Source organism: Mobula hypostoma, chromosome 13 (assembly GCF_963921235.1).
Source record: "Mobula hypostoma chromosome 13, sMobHyp1.1, whole genome shotgun sequence".
Classification (NCBI taxonomy): domain Eukaryota; kingdom Metazoa; phylum Chordata; class Chondrichthyes; order Myliobatiformes; family Myliobatidae; genus Mobula; species Mobula hypostoma.
Genome location: NC_086109.1, coordinates 3,732,873 through 3,752,033, shown reverse-complemented (window position 1 = coordinate 3,752,033; position 19,161 = coordinate 3,732,873). Strand labels below are relative to the sequence as shown.

The window sequence follows — 19,161 nt, the reverse complement described above, 5'->3', positions numbered from 1 at the left end:
GGTCTGTGGGCCCCAGGTTTAAGGGGAACTTGAGGGTGAGTGTCTTCACTCAGAGGGCGATGTGAGTGTGAGACGAGCTGCCAGTGGAAGTGGTGCATGCGGGTTCGATTGCAACATTTAAGACAAGTCTGGTTAAGGTCATGTGCGGGAAGGGTTTGGGGGGATATGGTCCAGGTGCAGGTCAATGGGACGAGGCAGAATAACAGTTCGGCATCGGTTAGAGCCACAGAATCTTAGAGCACGACAGCACAGAAACAGGCCCTTTGTCCTTTGACATCTAGTCCAAAGGACAAGTTTCCCCACTGTGGTGCTCTGTGACTCTGTGACACGAGTGGGGCAATTTTTTTTTTACACAGAGTGGTAGGTGTGGGAGTAGTGGTGGAAGTGGATAAGATGGTGGCATTTATATATGATAGGACTACAGATCATGTAGAGGCAGAAGAGGCTTAGATATTTAGTTCCATTTGGCCAGTGCTCATGTTGTGGGCTGCAGTGCCTGTTCCTGTGCTGTACCACTGTATGTCTATGTAGGTATCCATATGAATTTAACAGTTACTGGTTTACCACACGGCAGGGAGCCTGCTTTGCTAAAACAGGTTGTTACCTTGGTTGTTCAGTACAGGAGGCACATCCTTAGCAGCCGGTGAAACGCACACAATTGTGTCACCCATTGTCTGACCGTCCACTTCGGCTAGTTCACCAAAAGCGCAGATGACACCAGCGGAGAGGTCCGGGACATCACTGACTTTCAGAGAGAGCTGCGGGAAACAGATGGGGACAAATTCAGCAAGTGCCTATATCTGTGCTCGGAAGCAGCATGAAGCAGGGTTAAGATTACCTGGGTTTAAACTCTGCCCCATGAATGTGGCAGCAAGCGGAACTTCTTGTCAAACATTCGCAGTAAAGGTAAAGAGTGCGGACACTGGAAACACTCACCGGGTCAGACAGTGACCATGCAGAGAGAAATAGATCTGATCCTGAAACATTAGTCCCATTTCTCTTCCTACACATACTGCCTGACCTGCTGACTGTTTTTGTACTTGGTGTTTTCAATCCTAAAAGAGAGGTGAAAGTGGATATCGGATGGCTGGAAAATGGTGCTGGAGAGATAGTAATGGGGAACAAAGAAACGGTGGACAAGCTTACCGAGTATTTTGCGTCAACCTTCACTAGCGGTATGTTACAAATTCAAAGTTCAAGTTTTATTATCAAAGTACACATATGTCACCATATTCAACCCCGAAATTCATTTTCTTGTGGGCATACTTGATAAATCCACAGAATAATAATCATAGCGGGATCACTGAAAGACTGCCCAACTAGGGTGTTCAACCAGAGTAGAGAAGACAACAAACTGAGCAAATACAAGTACTGGGGGCAGAAGTGAGAGTAGTTGCTATTACTAAGGAGAAGGTGCTTGGGAAACTGAAAGGTCTGAAGGCAGATAGGTCACCTGGACCAGATGGACTACAGCACAGGGTTCTGAAAAGGGGTGGCTGAAGAGGTTGTGGAAGCATTAATAACGATCTTTCAAAAATCACTAGATTCTGGAATGGTTCCAGAGGACTGAAAGATTGGAAATGCCATTCCACTTTTTAAGTAGGGAGGGAGCTAGAAGAAAGGAACTGATAGGCCAGTTAGCCTGACTTCAGTGGTTGGGAAGATGTTGGCATACATTATTAAGGATGAGGATTCTGGATTCTTGGAGGCAAATGATAAAGTAGACCGAAGTTAGCATGGTTTCCTTAAGGTGAAATCTTGCCTGACAGATCTGGTGGAATTGTTTGAGGTAGGATTGACAAAGGAGAGTCGGTGGATGTTGTTTTCTTGGATTTTCAGAAGGCCTTTGACAAGGTGCTGCACATGAGGCTGCTTCACAATATAAGAGCCCATGACCTTACAGGAAAGATACTAGCATGGATAGGAGACTGGCAAGAGGCAAAGTGTCAGAATAAAGGGGGCCTATTCTGGTTGGCTGCCAATGACTAGTTGTGGTCCGCAAGGGTCAGTAGTGGGACCGCTTCTTTTTATGTTGCATGATTTGAATGATGGTATTGATGACTTTGTGCCCAAATTTGCAGACAATGCAAAGGTAGGTGGAGAAGAACATAGTGCTGAGGAAACAGGCAGTCTTCAGAAAGTCTTGGACAGATTAGGAGAATAGGCAAAGAAGTGGCAGACAGAATATAGTGTAGGGAAGTGCATGTTCATGCATTTCAGTAGAAGGAATAAAGGCATGGACTATTTTCTAAGCAACAAGAAAGTTCAAAACTCAGAGGTGCAAAGAGATCTGAGAGTCCCTGTGCAGGAATCCCTAATGGTTAATTTGCAAGTTGAATCACTGGTAAGGAAGGCAAATACAATGCTATCATTCATTTTGAGAGGACTAGAACATAAGAGCGAAGATGTGATGCTGCGGCTTTATAAGGCATTGGTCAGACCGCATTTGGAGCATTGAGAGTATTTTAGGGCTCCTCATCTATGAAAAGATGTGCTGGCATTGGAGGAGGTCCAGAGGAGGTTCACAAGAATGATCCAGGAACGAAAGAGTTCACATATGAAGAGTGTTTGATGGCTCTGAGCTCACGTACTTACTGGAGTTTACAAGAATGAGGGGGATCTCATTGAAACCTATCAAATATTGAAAGGCTTAGGTAGAGTGGATGTGGAGAGGATGTAGTGAGTGAACCTAGGACGAGAAGGCACAGCCTCAGAATAAAGGGGTGTCCATTTAGAACAGAGCTGAGAAGGAATTTAGCTAGAGAATCTGTGGAATTCATTGCCATGGACAGCTATGGAGGCCAAGTGATTGAGTATATTTAAACCAGAGGTTGATAGGCTCCTGATTAGTAAGGGTTTTAAAGTTTACTGGGAAAAAATAGGAGAATGGTTGAGAGGGATAATAAATCAGTCATGATGGAATGGCGAAGCATACACGATGGGCTGAGTAGACTAATTCTGCTTCTATGTCTTAAGTATCCAACACCTTCATCTCCAACATTCAACATCCAGTCTGACAGAGAATAAACTTAATCAAGTACAGTTGAGAGATTTACGGATTGCACCGACAGACGTTGATAAACAACTGTTCAACTGCTGAGAGATTTGACTTCCCGAAGATAACTAGCAGGGTGAAACTCAAAATGCATGATTAGCAATAAGCCTGCTGAGAAATTTGCATGAAGCCTCAGTATGCATTATTTAAATGAATGGATATGAAGTAACTGCCATTAAAATTAAACAATAATCTTACAAATAAATCTGAGTGTATTTGTGCATGTTTGTGGCCTTCTGTTGCTGTAGCCCATCCACCTTGAGTTTCAACGCATTGTGCATTCATTGATGCTCTTCTGCACACCACTAATGTAATGTGTGGTTATTTGAGTTACTGTCATCTTCCCGTCAGCTTGAACAATCTGGTCATTCTCCTCTGACCTCTCTCATTAATGAGGTGTTTTTGCCACAAACTGCCACTCATTGGATGTTCTGTTTTGCACCATTTTCTGTAATCTCTTCTGCACATCACTGTTGTAACATGTGGTTATTTGAGTTACTGTAATCTTCCTGTCAGCTTGAACCAGTCTGGCCATTCTCCTTTGATCTCTCTCATTACCAAGGTGTTTTCACCCACAGAACTGCCACTCACTGGATGCTTTTTTTTTGTTTTTCACAGCATTCTGTGTAAACTCAAGAGATTTTCCATACCTTTTTATGCCATGGACCCCTACCATTAACCGAGGGGTCCGACGCCCCTGGGTAGGGAACCCCTGCCCTAGAGACAGTTGTGTGTGGAAACCCCAGGAGTCCAGTTTCAGACCTCTCCGTCTAGCATCAACAATCATCGCATGGTCAAAGTCATTTCGATCACACTGCTTCTCCACTCTGACGTCTGGTCTAAACAACAACCGAGCGTCTGGACTACGTCTGAATGCTTTTATGAATCGAGTTGCTGCCACATGATTGGCTGATTAGATATTTGTATTCACCAGCAAGTGTACAGGTGTACCTAATAAAGTGGCCGCTCAGTGCATGTTGATGCTTTAAACTTCCCTACACCAGAGCGGCACTGCTCGGTTACTGGCAGGGAGGTAAAGAGTAAGGCTGTGTGTTGTCACCAGCCAGTGTGTATCAGCTGCCAGAGAGAGAAATGCAGCCACAAAGTACCAGAGGAGCTTCTTTACAGGGGAGATATACTTCTGTTTCATCTGCCCACTCGGATCAGAGGGATCGAGTAGAGAGCTCTCCACTGGGGTCAGCTGCTGCTGCACATCACTTCTGTAGAACAGAGACATTTCTGACTGTCCTAATGTGCACGGTACTTACGATAAGTAACAGAATTAATCATCAATCTGACAACCTGTATCATACACTAACTGCAGATTTCTTGCTTGAGTTCTTTTCATGGATCAAAACTTGGGCAAAAAAAGAATGGAGAATTACAATAAGAAGGGACGACAGAATGTTAGTGTTTGTAGGTGCACAGAATGTCCACAGCATAGGAGGAGGCTGTTCGTGTCCCTACCACATATCTTGTTCCACACCCCTGCCAAGTCCATGGGCTTTTTCCCACTGAGGTGGAGTGAGATCGGAACTGGAGGTCATAGGTGAAGGGTGAAAGGTGAAGTACTTAGTCATAGTCATAGTCATAGTCATACTTTATTAATCCCGGGGGAAATTGGTTTTCGTTACAGTTGCTCCATAAATAATAAAAAGTAATAGAACCATAAATATTTAAATAGTAATATGTAAGCAGAAGCTGAGGGGGAATGCCTTCACTCAGAGGGTGGTGAGAGTGCAGGATGCGGGTTTGGTTGCAACGTTTAAATTCGGAGTACATGGATGGGAGGGCTACGGTCCAGGTGCGGGTCAAGGGGAGGAGGCAGAAAAACAGCTCAGCATGGACTAGATGGGCCGAAGGTCCTGTTTCTATGCTGTGGTGCTCTGGGTGGCAGGGTAGCATGGTGGTTAGCGCAGTGCTACCACAATGCTTTACAGCACCAGTGACCCGGTCCAAGTCCCGTCGCTGCTGGGAAGGAGTTTGTATGTTCTCCTTGTGACCGCATGGGTTACCTTGGGATGCTCTGGTTTCCTCCCACAATGCAAAATTGGACCGCTCGGTAGGTTAATTGGTCATTGTAGATTGTCTGTGGTTAGGCTAGGGTTAAATCAGTGGATTGCTGAGTGGTGTGGCTCGAATGGCCAGAAGGGCCTGTTCCATTCCGTATCTCAATAAATAAATAAACATCCTTAATAAGCATTGAACACAACTCGCCAGTTTAGGCCAGGACAGTGTTTTATTAAGGTTCAGCATGACACCTCTGTTTTTATGCCTCTGTGGATTACACCCAGAATTGTGTACAATTCCTTCCCCTACCTGACTTGCCACTCTCAACAACTCCTGTACCCTTCTGGATCAGTATTCTTTATTCCATACTGACTCCCGTCATTCTGCCCTTCAGAATGCATCACCGCTCATCTCTCCACATTGAACTTCATCTGCCACGTGCCTGCCCAGTCCAGCAGCCTGTGGACCCTGCTGCAATCTATCACCATCCTCTGTGCTGTTCACAAATCTCAGTTCATCTTCAAATGCAGGAATTGATGGTTTGTTTCACTGTCTAAGTCACTGATACAGATTGATAAATGCACTGGCCCCAACCACTCATCCCTGGAGAATGTGAGTATTCAATTAACATCATCCGAAAAGCAATCATTCATCATGACCCTATCTTGTCTGTTATTTAAACAAATGTATCCATGCTATCAGTATCTATTTTCCTGCACGATTCAACTTCAATCCCACCTGTTTTATGGGAAGAACTGGCTGCAGTAAGTCCATGTAGATCATATTGAATGTGTTCCAGAGCAATAGGTAGACCATATTGGCTGTGATCTAGAAAATATTATTACTATTTCCTCTTTTTTCTTTCTTTTTGTATTTTTACAATTTGTTATCTTTTGCATACTGCTTGTTCATCCTGTTGGTGCAGTCTATCAATGATTCCATTATGGTTACCAGATTTATTGGATTTGCCCACAAGAAAATGAATCTCAGGGTTTGATATGGTGAAATATAGGATATGCACTTTGATAATGAACTTACGTTGAACTTTGAAATTCGTCTAGACCATATTGGCTGTTTTCTAGAAATCTGAGTAGACTATATTGACTGTGTTCTAGAAATCTGTGTACACATTGACGGTACTATACAGGTATTACACAGTTTTAATTTTGTCTACACATCTTGATGCTTCAGCAAAGCAGCCAGCATAATTATAATCAAAGAGCCTTCCTGCTCTGGACATTCTCTCTTCTCCCCTGTCCCATTGGGCAGAAGATATAAAAGCCTGAAAGCACGTACCATTAGGCTCGAGCACAGTTTCTATCCCACTGTTATAAGACTATTTAACAGTTCCCTAGTACAATAAGACAGACTCTTGACATCACAATCTACCTCGTTAAGGTCTTGGGCCTTATTGTTTACCTGCCCTGCACTTTCTCCATAGCTGCTACGCATGTTTTTGACATTATTATTGGTTTATCTTGTTCTACCTCAATGTGCATGTGGCCAAGTGGTTAAGGCACTGGACTAGCGACCTGAAGGTCGTGAGTTCGAGCCCCAGACGAGGCAGCGTGTTGTGTCTTTGAGCAAGGCACTTAACCACACATTGCTCTGTGACAACACTGGTGCCAAGCTGTATGGGTCCTAATGCCCTTCCCTTGGACAACATCGGTGTCATGGAGAGGGGAGACGCAGCATGGGCAACTGCTGGTCTTCCATACAACCTTGCCCAGGCCTGCGCCCTGGAGAGTGAAGACTTTCCAGGCGTAGATCCAGGGTCTCGCAAGACTCAATGTGCAATGATTTGATATTTGTGAACAATATACTACACAGACAACAGGAATACTGCAGATGCTGGAAATTCAAGCAACATACATCAAAGTTGCTGGTGAACGCAGCAGGCCAAGCAGCATCTGTAGGAAGAGGCGCAGTCGACGTTTCAAGCCGAGACCCTTCGTCAGGACTAACTGAAGGAAGAGTGAGTAAGGGATTTGAAAGCTGGAGGGGGAGGGGGAGATGCAAAATGATAGGAGAAGACAGGAGGGGGAGGGATAGAGCCGAGAGCTGGACAGGTGATAGGCAAAAGGGGATAAGAGAGGATCATGGGACAGGAGGTCCGGGAAGAAAGACAAGGGGGGGGGGTGACCCAGAGGATGGGCAAGAGGTATATTCAGAGGGACAGAGGGAGAAAAAGGAGAGTGAGAGAAAGAATGTGTGCATAAAAATGAGTAACAGATGGGGTACGAGGGGGAGGTGGGGCCTTAGCGGAAGTTAGAGAAGTCAATGTTCATGCCATCAGGTTGGAGGCTACCCAGATGGAATATAAGGTGTTGTTCCTCCAACCTGAGTGTGGCTTCATCTTTACAGTAGAGGAGGCCGTGGATAGACATGTCAGAATGGGAATGGGATGTGGAATTAAAATGTGTGGTCACTGGGAGATCCTGCTTTCTCTGGCGGACAGAGCGTAGATGTTCAGCAAAGCGGTCTCCCAGTCTGCGTCGGGTCTCACCAATATATAAAAGGCCACATCGGGAGCACCGGACGCAGTATATCACCCCAGTCGACTCACAGGTGAAGTGATGCCTCACCTGGAAGGACTGTTTGGGGCCCTGAATGGTGGTAAGGGAGGAAGTGTAAGGACATGTGTAGCACTTGTTCCGCTTACACGGATAAGTGCCAGGAGAGAGATCAGTGGGGAGGGATGGGGGGGACGAATGAACAAGGGAGTTGTGTAGGGAGCGATCCCTGCGGAATGCAGAGAGAGGCGGGGAGGGAAAGATGTGCTTAGTGGTGGGATCCCATTGGAGGTGGCGGAAGTTACGGAGAATAATATGTTGGACCCGGAGGCTGGTGGGGTGGTAGGTGAGGACCAGGGGAACCCTATTCCTAGTGGGGTGGTGGGAGGATGGAGTGAGAGCAGATGTACGTGAAATGGGGGAGATGCGTTTAAGAGCAGAGTTGATAGTGGAGGAAGGGAAGCCCCTTTCTTTAAAAAATGAAGGCATCTCCCTCGTCCTAGAATGAAAAGCCTCATCCTGAGAGCAGATGCGGCGGAGACGGAGGAATTGCGAGAAGGGGATGGCGTTTTTGCAAGAGACAGGGTGAGAAGAGGAATAGTCCAGATAGCTGTGAGAGTCAGTAGGCTTATAGTAGACATCAGTGGATAAGCTGTCTCCAGAGACAGAGACAGAAAGATCTAGAAAGGGGAGGGAGGTGTCGGAAATGGACCAGGTAAATTTGAAGGCAGGGTGAAAGTTGGAGGCAAAGTTAATAAAGTCAACGAGTTCTGCACACAGAACTACACAGGTTTATCAGTGTATCTCAGTGCATGTGACAATAAGAAGCCAATTCCAATTTCCTCTCCATCTGTTCACCACCCACATCATTTATACTGTGGTCCAATATTCTCTCCTATCAAATCCTGTCACTTTCAGCTCTTTCTCACTTCCACCCTGTTTCTGACATTTTTTCCAACCTCACCTGGATCCACCCATCACCTGCCAGTTCCCGCTCCATCCTTTCCCCCAACCTTCTCTTATACTGGTTACCTCCTCTCTTTGTTTCCAGTCCAGATGAAGGGTCTCAACCTGAATTGCTGATGTCTATTTTTCCCCACAGATGCTGCCTGCTCCACTGAGCTCCCCCAGCACCTTTTGTCACCGAAGTAATGGGGCTCTGTAACCAGTATTCACTGGTTCAATGGTTCCATTTATCATCAGAGATACAACCCGAAATTCTAACTCTTCTTGCTGTTCTTCCCCAGTGTTACAAAAGGCAACATACTCGGCCGAGAATGGCAGACGCTCACCGGGACACTGTGCTCCGACACGGATATGCTGCTTGGCTGGATACTCAGCTTCACACACTGCCCAACACTGGTGGCAAATCGATGTGGTTCCAATGCTCGCTCACACTTGTCCTGCCTTGTGCACCTTTAAAAAAACGAGAAACATTTAGAAGATGTTAAATCCTTGTGCCTGAGAAGAGATCAGATAATAATGCAGTATTTTAATTAGAATAACCAATTAATTCAGTTTAAATCTCACCAAATGAAAAGTAATTCAAACAATTCCCCTGTCAGGCAAAGACAAAATGTGGTTTGGAATCGGGGACAAACTTGTGACCATAATCAGCTGGACCATTATGGTCTACAGTGGTTACCTTCCCTCTGGGGTAACAGAATGCCAATTCACAAGCCAGAAGCTATTAATTTAATTTCCTGCTTGTCACACGTGATGACTTTAAGTTAACACTTGAAGTATGTAAATTCTGGGTAGATATTCCCAGTATCCTAGTGAGTGGTGTTCGTCATACAGCGCGAGAGCAGACAAGTGCACGCATCCCTGCCAAAACTCCCCGCCGAGCACCACAGATTGAGCACAATTAAGGCCACAATCAATAGAATATTAACCAATTTGTTAATGAATCTCCAAACTCATCACTGTATGACTTCTACTGACATGTTTTAAACAGCAGGAAGCAACAATTTCACCTGGTGACCCAGGCCAGTCTGACACACTGCTACCTGCCAGAAAGCGGGGAAGTCAGTCACTTTCTGTGCGCACCATCCAAGCAAGGCCTTCCAACCTGACTTGGCTCCAACAAATCAAATCTCTGAATTTACAATTCTAATGCAAATCGGCTTTATTGAGCACTTGAACCACCTGTCTGGAATACTGAAATTTTCTAATATTATTAAATATTTACTCGCCTCTAGGAATCTGACCCTGCCGCGATTTATACAGACAAGGCTCATCCTGAATGATGATGAATTGATTTTTTAATTTTGAAAGCTAATTTGATATTCCCACAGAAAGTAAGGTATTTAGTCAGCTCTGGTGAGAAGGGCCATAGTGAATATTTAACGTGTATAAAACATATAATATTTATGTGCTAACCTCCCTGAGGAAGGGGAAAGGTGGGCTGACCAGTGCAGAAAGGTAAAACCATGTTGGTGTAACAAACACAAGAAAATCTGCAGGGTCTGGAAATTCAAAGCAACACACACAGAATACTGGAGGAACTCAGCAGGTGAGAGAGCACCTATGGAAAGCATAAACAGTCGACAGGTCAGGCCAAGATCCTTCACCAGGACGGGGAAGAAAGAGGAAAAGTCACAGAAAGAGGTGGTGGGAGGGGAGGAAGTACAAAGTGGGAGGGGATTGGTGAAACTGGGAGAGGAGAAGGGGCTGATGTAAAAAGCTGGGAAGTCGATTAGTGAAAGAGATAAAAGGCTGGAGAAGGGGGAATCCGATAGGAGAGGAAAGAAGACCATGGAAAGAAGGGAAGGGGGAGGAGCACCAGAGGGAGGTGATGGGCCAGTAAGGAGATAAGGTGAGAGAGGGAAATGGGAATGGGGAATGGTGAAGGAGGGAGGGTGCAATGACTGGAAGTTCAAGAAAACAATGTTCATGCCAGCAGGTTGGAAGCTACCTGGTTGGAAAATAAGGTATTGCTCCTCCAACATGAATGTGTCCTTATTATCCTGACAGAAGAGGAGGCTATGGACTGACATGTTGGAATGGGAATGGGAAGTAGAATTGAAATGGGTGGCCACCAGGAGATCACATTTTTGTGGCAGATGAAGTGAAGGTGCTTGGTGAAGGGGTTTTCCAATCTATGTCAGGTCTCACCGATATACAGGAGGCCACACCAAGGGCACTGGATACAGTAGATGATTCCAACAGACTCGCAGGTGAAGTGTCACCTCACCTAGCAGGAGTGCTTGGCACCTTGAATTATAGTGAGGGAGGAGGTTTCGGGGCAGGTGCGGCACTTGTTCTGCTTGCGAGGATAAACTCCAGGAGGGAGATCAGTGGGGAGGGATGAGTGGATAAGATAGTCACATAGGGAGGGATGCCTGCAGAAAGCAGGATGTCAGGGAGGAAAAGATGTGCTTGGTGGTGTGATCCCATTGGAGATGGCAGAAGTTACAGAGAATTATGTGCTGGACGTGGAGGCTAGTGAGGTGGTAGGTGAGAACAAGAGGAACCCTATGCCTGGCATGGCGGTGGGAAGATAGGGTGAGGGTAGATATGTGAGGAATGGAAGAGACATGGATGAGGGCAGCATTGACGGTGGAGGAAGGGAACATTCTTTCTTTGAAGAAGGCAACATCTCAATAGTTCTGGACTGGAAAGCCTCATCCTGAGAGTAGATGTGGCGGAAATAGCGGAACCGAGAGCATTTTCACAAGCGAACAGTGGGAAGAGGTATATCCGAATAGCTGTGAGAGTCGGTGGGTTTATAAAAGGTATCAGTAGATACTCTGGAATGGAAAGCTTGATCCTGAGAGCAGTTATGGCAGTGATGGAGGAACTGAGAGAGGAGAATGGCAGTTTTACAAGTGACTGTTGGTGTGACGAAGGAATCAACTGGGGGAAGCATGGCACCGTAGCAGTTAGCATAAAGCTTTTAGAGCACAAGCTACCCAGATTTAATTCCTACTGCTGTCTGTAAGGAGTTTGTACGTGGGTCTCCTCTGGGTGCTACCTCTCGCATTATAAAAATGTGCAGGTTAATGGGTCACATGGGTATTTTTGGGCTGCGCTGGCTGGACCAGAAGGGCCTGTTACCATGGAGTACCAGTGTGGATGCAGGCTGCACCACTACAAGGCCTCTCAGATCTGACAGTACATCACACAGAGCGTCTCAGGCATTTTGCTGATCAGTCCAGGCTCAATGGCAGCTCACAGCACAAAGCTGTAGTCACTTAACACGACTGCCTGCTTCAATAGTCCCTGGAAATTGTGGCCGTCTGTATTTGGCAATATAGCGATTCACTTACAGAGGAATCGGTCAGCACCCATGCAAAGGGAGTGTGGTGTTACCTCTCCCAGTGTCCAAAGGAGAACAGTCTGACCGCTCCCAATGTCCACCACATCACTGAGATGATGTAGCTCCTTACCTGCACAAGGTCTTGCCCGCTCTCACTAAATATAATTCACAAGTAGTGACTGAAGACACCGGGCCACAGAGACACCTCACGATGATTCAGTGCCTGAACCACTGTTAATATCATTACTTCACCCACAGATTCAGTGACACTGCGGGGACGTGTCAAGCACTGCTCCCTAATCTGCCATTTCCCTTCAGATTTAACACTCAGTAACTTTGCACACAACAAGAGCTCAGTTCCACATGAAGCCCCAGCTGATGTAGAGCGCGACCTCAGCCCAGCAACCTGCAAAGGGAGATGTGAGCAGATCAAGTTCCAAGCAGACGCTGGACTTCCTGGATCTCACAGCTGTTTAATGATGGGAACAAGATCACAGCGCATCAGTCAGGGAAAGCATTGAAACCGAGACCTACTCAGATGTTAGTCTGAGTTACATTGGTGGGAAGAAAGATTCATCTCTATTTTAAAAAGCTGCCTGGTCTGAATGGAGCAAATCTTATTCTACAAGATGATAGGAGGCATTGACTGAGTGGAGAGCCAGAGATTTTTCCTCAAGGAGAAAGTGGTTAATACAAGGGGCATAAGTTTAAAGTGACTTAAGGCAAATATAAGGGAGATACCAGGGATAATTTTTTTTACACTGAGAGTGGTGAGTGTGTGCCTCATTGTGGGCCGAAGGGCCTGTACTGTGCTGTTATGTTCTATGTATTGCTAGTTTTCTGAGGCAGAGGCTGTCTGGAATATTCACATGCACGTGCTCTCTTTTAGCTCTACATATATTATATACGCCTATTCATCTTATTGTAATTTAGATAATATTTTAGGTATTGCACTGACCTGCTGCAACAAAACTGCAGATTTCAGGACATATGGGAGAGATGATGAATCTGTATCTGATTCTGACATGTAGTATGAAAGAAAGCACTTCAGACTTTTGTATAATCTCACTTCTTCTCCTTTCCTCCTTCAATTTTCAACAAGGGACTGGAAATGGATTCAAGCATGAACCCCCTCTGTTTGTTAATGCTACACAGCGCGTCTTCAAGTCCACTTCCTCGGGAACTGTACTAATGCGTTTCATGCGACTGAAGGTCATCACCGTCACCATCATGTGCCCTGTGGTATGACGTGGGCAATCATGGTCTTCAACAATCACTGTTCCTGGTAAATTTTTCTATAGAACTGGTTTGCCATTGCCTTCTTCTGGGCAGTGTCTTTACAAGATGGATGAACCCAGCCATTATCAATACTCTTCAGAGATTGTCTGCCTGGTGTCAGTGATCACATAACCAGAGTTGTGATATGCACCAGCTGCTCCTACGACCATCCACCACCTGCTCCCACAGGGAGGATGGAGCCAGGCAGGTGCTACACCTTGCCCAAGGGTGACCTGTGGGCTAGCGGAGGGCAGGAGCACCTTACACCTCCTTTGGAAGACATGTATCTCCACCCTTGTGAAGGTATTACCTGGAAATACTGGTTGTTGAAGCCCACAGGCTGGAACACTACAGGGCAGAGCTATGATGGTGCTTAACATCGACTTCTTTGAGCTTATCTGCAGAAGCAGCTTCATTTCTACGTTGGCTGACTCTCTTTTTCATTTTCAGGGTGGATGGAGTTCTTTCGGAGACCCTGACCTGGAGTTACACTCAGACTGGGACCTGGTCCTAGGGGCTCACAACTGCCCACTTTTTGAAAGCCCAAGGATGCGGCCTAGAAGACGAGCACGCCTTCGGGGTTCTGAGACTTTGCAGCCCTGGGAACGAGTTGTTTCTAGACCAGTGCCGCTGTGGCTTAGAAAACAGAATATTGAGAACAGCGGATCGGCATTCGGGGTCTCTGCTGGGGGAGCGACTAGTTTTTGTTGCACTGCAGATCATGGTCCTCACTGGGGGTTTTGCTATTGCCTGCTTGGTGGGTGGAGGTGCTGATGTTTTATTGGGGGTGGGGAGGGTCGTTGCTTTGCTGCTGCTGTGTGGGAGGGGGGAGTGGGGGGGCTTTGGGGTTCTGACTGTTTTAGTGTCATTCGTTCTTTGGGGCTCTCTTCTGTTTTGGTGAATATCTGTGAAGAGCGAGGATTTCAGATTGTATACATTTTCTGATATTAACTTCAACTACTGAGCTTTTAAACACAGACCCACAACGGTGGTGGGGGTGGCGGGGGGTGGTGAGTGATTTGTTTTGTCTGGTTCGCACACACAATGCAGGTGTCACAGAGATTCTTGGTGTTTGAACTACACAGTCACCCCATTCAGATTCAGGTTCACTTATTGATCACGTGCACGTCCAAGCCGACAGTGAAGTTTGCCATTTGCTTTAACAACCAGCACATCCGAGGAGACGCTGGGGCAGCCCACAAGTGTCACCACACACCCAGGCACCAACACAGCATGTCCACAATGTTCAGCAGAACTACACAAACACCCACAACAGTGACTAAACAAGCCCCTTCTCCCACCCCGCCCCCCCCGCCTGTCCAATCATCCACCCGCTCACACACACCAACATGCCTCCAACTCCAGGTCAGGCTGCCCCGGGGGCCCAACCCACAGACCCAGCAGACTCACAAGACATCAGGCCTCTGACTTTGGTATTGCCTGATGAGCTTGCTGACCGGGGGACTTTGAACTCTGAACATCAAGCTCTGGACTTGCAAGGCCCCCTGATCCCAGGCCCCACCCTCCCTGGCCTGGACTCACAGACACTCAGGCTATGAGGGGCGCAATGGCAGTGCAGTGGTTAGTGCAATGCTCTCACAGCACGGGCTGTCGGAGTTCAGAGTTCAATTCCTGTGCTGTTCCTAAGGAGTTCCCGCATTCTCCTCGTGAACAAGTGGTGTTTCTGCTGTCTGCTCTGGTTTCCTCCCACAGTCCAAAGACATGCTATGTAGTAGGTGAATAGATCATTATAAATTGACCTGCGATAAGGCTACAGTCAAATATGGGTGGGCTGGTTAGGTGTCATGGCTCATTGGGTTCAAAGGGCAGGGCCGGTTTCTCTGAATAAGTTCTGATTGATGTGGTGATACTTAAACCTTACCACTATCACAATAATCTCATCTATGTCTACCCACAATAGATACAGAGACCTGGGTGGTTGATGTAGAAATTAAGAGACACAGAACTAACAAGCTGAGGGTTACTGCTGGGTCACAACCCCCAATTTATAAAGTGGCTGCAGTAATAGGAGTATGGCTGAAAAGGCAGGACTGACTCTCCAGTAACACAATTCTGAAAGGTTTGATAAAATCTAATGCTCTTCCCATGCATTGACAAGTCCCCAGTGTGGGCCAGCAGCCCTGAGATAGACCAGAGCACTGACTGGCATAATGACAAGATTCCAGTGCAAGCCAGGGGTCCAGAGATAGACCAGGAGCCCTGAGATAGACCAGAGCACTGACTGGCTTAATGACAAGTTTCCAGTGTACACCAGGAGCCCTGAGATAAACCAGAGCACTGACTGGCCTGACGACAAGACTCCAGTGTGGAACAGGAGCCCTGAGATAGACCAGAGCACTGACTGGCCTGATGACAAGACTCTAGTGTGGAACAGGAGCCCATGAGATTGATGACGGCCACTGACCAGTGCGATGATGTTCTCAATGTAAAGCAGGAGCCAAAAGTTAGACCAGCACCATTGACTGTTGCATTGACAAGTCCCTTGTGTAGAACAGCAGTCAGTTACACAGCAGGGCCAGTGACTGGTCAGAAATCGATGATGCAGCATTCCAGAACATTACAGCAATAATGAACTCCAAAGAGGATCTGTAATTATGTAGTATTGATTGAGATGATGTGTGCAGCCTTACGTCCAATCTAACAACTGCTGCATTATTCACCGTTATTTTACCCTCTCTGCGTGGAGCTCTCTGCTCAGTGGAACTGTTCCAATGGCTGCCTGATTCCCTCAGCCTTAAGGAATAATAAAATTCTTCTGTTTATAGGTCTAAGCTTGGGTGAAGAGATCAGTGCTCCACTCAGGCAGCTTGGGCAGCCTGCCTGTCTGAGTTGTGTGGGTCTGATTGAGAATTGCGTGTCTGTCCGAGAGGGATGGGTCTGTCCGAGAAGGGTGTGTCTGTCCGAGAGGGTGGGTCTGTCCGGGACGGATGGGCCTGTCCGAGAGGGGTGGGCCTGTCCGACAGGGGTAGGTCTGTCCGAGAAGGGTGTGTCTGTCCGAGAGGGATGGGCCTGTCCGGGACGGATGGGCCTGTCCGAGAGGGATGGGCCTGTCCGGGAGGGATGGGTCTGTCCGGGAGGGATGGGTCTGTCCGGGACGGATGGGCCTGTCCAAGAGGGGTGGGTCTGTCCGAGAGGGGTGGGCCAGTCCGAGAGGGATGGGTCCGTCAGGGAGGGGTGTGTCCGTCCGGGAGGGGTGTGTCCGTCCGGGAGGGGTGGGTCCGTCCGGGAGGGGTGTGTCCGTCTGGGAGGGGTGTGTCCACCCGGGAGGGGTGGGTACGTCCAGGAGGCGTGTGTCCGTCTGGGAGGGGTGGGTCCGTCCAGGAGGGGTGTGTCCGTCCGAGCGAGGTGGGTCCATCCGAGAGGGGTGGGTCCGTCTGGGAGAGGTGGGTCCGTCCAAGAGGGGTGGGTCTGACCGAGAGGGGTGGGTCTGTCCAAAAGGAGGTGTTTGTCCGAGAGGAGTGTGTCTGTCCGAGAATGGGTGGGTCTGGTGGATCTGTCCAAGCGGAGAGTGTCTGTCTATGAGGCATGGGTCCATCTGGGAGGTGTGTGGCCGGTGAAGGGGTGGGCTGTTTCACTCCCATATCTCGCTCCCCATCTCAGTGGAGTTGGAGATGTTTGCCCCGAAAGCATTGGTCATATCTCTTGCATGCCTCGATGTCACTGCTGGAGAGTGGGGATCACTGGATGCCTGGTACACAGTGACCTTCCTGCCTTCCAGCCAATTAACAGCCACTTAGCTGTACAGCACAAAAACAGGCCTTTCAGCCCATCATATCTATTCTGACCCTCCAGCCTCCATTAATTCCACCCCCTCTGTGACCACCGCATTCAGGCACCTGTCTAAATGCCTCTTAATGTTATTACTGTTCCTGCCTCCACCACCTCCTCTGGCAGCTCGTTCCAGATTCTAACTACCTCAGATCCTCGTTGAACCTCTCTCTCTCTCTCTCTCTCTCTCAATGTAGCAGTTACTTGAAAAGCAAACCAAAACCACTGAGAGACTGAGTGAGGGACTCGACACTGTGGGACACGCTTCCAAATAATTGAGTTCCAAGTTGAAAAAAGCACGTTCGATCCTTGTACAGGTGGGGGTGTGGGGGGGGCGACTTTGATGTCACTGAGACTCATTCTTTGGGGTTCATGTTTCATGGACCGTTCTGTGAAGAGTAAGAACTTCAGGTTGTATACTGTATACATCTGCTGATATTAAATTGAGTCATTTGAACAAGCAAAGACAAGCAATCAAAATTAGTGATAAACGATATTAGTAATATTAATGAGGTAAACAAATTAAGCAAAGTTAGTGAAGCAAGCGGTTAACAAAAATATCCAAATGCTGCTCACTCTATCTCTAACTAAACTAACAAGGACAAAGTATGTATAAATGACTATATTAATTTACTTCAACCATGCCCCAACCCACGTGACAAATTACCATAACCCATAATAAAACATGCCATACAAAATACAATACAGACAGACAGAAAATAGATACATGGCTCTGACACTCACTTTAAATCCATAGCCTTTAGTTTTGGACAACCCCATCAGAGGAATCAGTCCCTAGACTTCTGGTTTAGGATGTCGTTACTGGTGACGTATGACAGATTACTGGTAAATCATGAGGCAAGAGAATCAACTAAAAATGTATAACATCTTTCCTGAAGCAAATTGTGGTGAACGATCACCACAGACAGTGAGGAGACAGGTGGAGGCGAGGCTGGTTCCGGGATGAACAGCTCTGGGGCATTCCGAGGCACAAGCTGTTTGAGCTGGGTTTGCAGGCGGAACTGGTGTCACTGTCGGGGGTGGAGTGACCGAGTTGGAGAAGGGGAAGGGTTTCGATGCCTGTCCACCTACCCCGGGTGCGATGGGGCTGGATCGCTCCAAGCGCCAACCCAATTTGGTGAGCTTAAGAACGGCTTCGGGCTGGGCGGCCCAAGCCTGTCGGGGTGCCGGGGTCCAGATCCTAGAACGTGGCACTGCACAGTGCTAGGACAATTTAGACGCAGGCCCAAATAGACTGGAAGCCCAAGTGTTGGGTAGGGAGGCGAAGGTTGGGCTGATTTTGATGGCTTGCCCTCGAATGTTCATCCCTTCCTCTGCGGCACTGAGGCTGTGAACTGATCTGTGTGTCTCTCCACTACTGGTGTGATGATCTGGGGACCAGGCCTACTACGGCTCCTCTGGGAGTGGATCTAATCCTCAGTCTGGTTCAGGGTGTTTGGGCTTGCTTTTATTGTTTGCATGATGTGTGTGTTTTTTTCTCTCTCTTTCTCTGCTCAGCGGTTATTTGGGTATTTTTAAATAGGGTTATTTGGGTTTCTTGCTTTGTGGCTGCCTGTAAGCAGACAAATCTCAAGGTGTATAATTTATACATACTTATACAAGCTAATAAATATGCTTTGGATCTTTGAATCTATCTATGCCTCTCATAATACTATACTGCTCCATTCGAGGTGCTTATCATCACAGACTTTCCTCATTGGTTCAAGGGTGCACTTGGAGAAACTGTGTAACTCATCACTGCTCCAGTGAGACGTAACCCCAGATTTAGGTAGTGTCCCACATTTCCAGAGTTTTTTGTGGTCCTTTATTGTTGGGGAGGAGGGGGTGATGTTGGACAACAGGCACAGAGCAGTGCAGGACCTTAATCTGTGGACTTCTAGTGTAACAGCCCGGTTGTCACATCCTTCAGGGAGATGAGTTGGTGAGGAACTGGAGACCCCTCATTCCTTCAATCACTGCAGGCTGTGGAGAAGTGGGTTGGTGTGAGGTACAGACTGTTGTCCTCAGTGCTATTGGGATTAGTCAGTGGTGGAGTCCTCAGTTGGGATCCCTGACTGTACATCACAGTGAGGCAGGCACAGAGTGCCAAGGTTTGAAAGGGCTTTCCATAATCTCAGCTGAGCAAACGAGGTTGAAGGTTTTTGTAAGGGAAAGGGCATGTACAGTAGTCAGTGCTGCTGATAGACACACGAGATTCTGCAGATGATGGAAATCTGGAGCAACCCACAAAAAAT

General features: G+C 47.3%; 1 protein-coding gene across 2 annotated transcripts in view; it reads right to left on the bottom strand.

Annotated features, from left to right (window-relative positions):
• The window catches only part of LOC134355368 (plexin-A2-like), a 560,952-nt gene that overhangs the window by 213,536 nt on the left and 328,255 nt on the right, over window positions 1–19,161 (bottom strand). For both annotated transcript variants that reach the window (XM_063065148.1, XM_063065149.1), the window contains exons 6-7: window positions 8,871–8,994; window positions 605–758 (exon numbers count right to left, since the gene is read on the bottom strand). In XM_063065148.1, coding sequence (XP_062921218.1) covers window positions 605–758; window positions 8,871–8,994 — 278 coding nt within the window. The remainder of the gene's footprint in view (window positions 1–604; window positions 759–8,870; window positions 8,995–19,161) is intronic.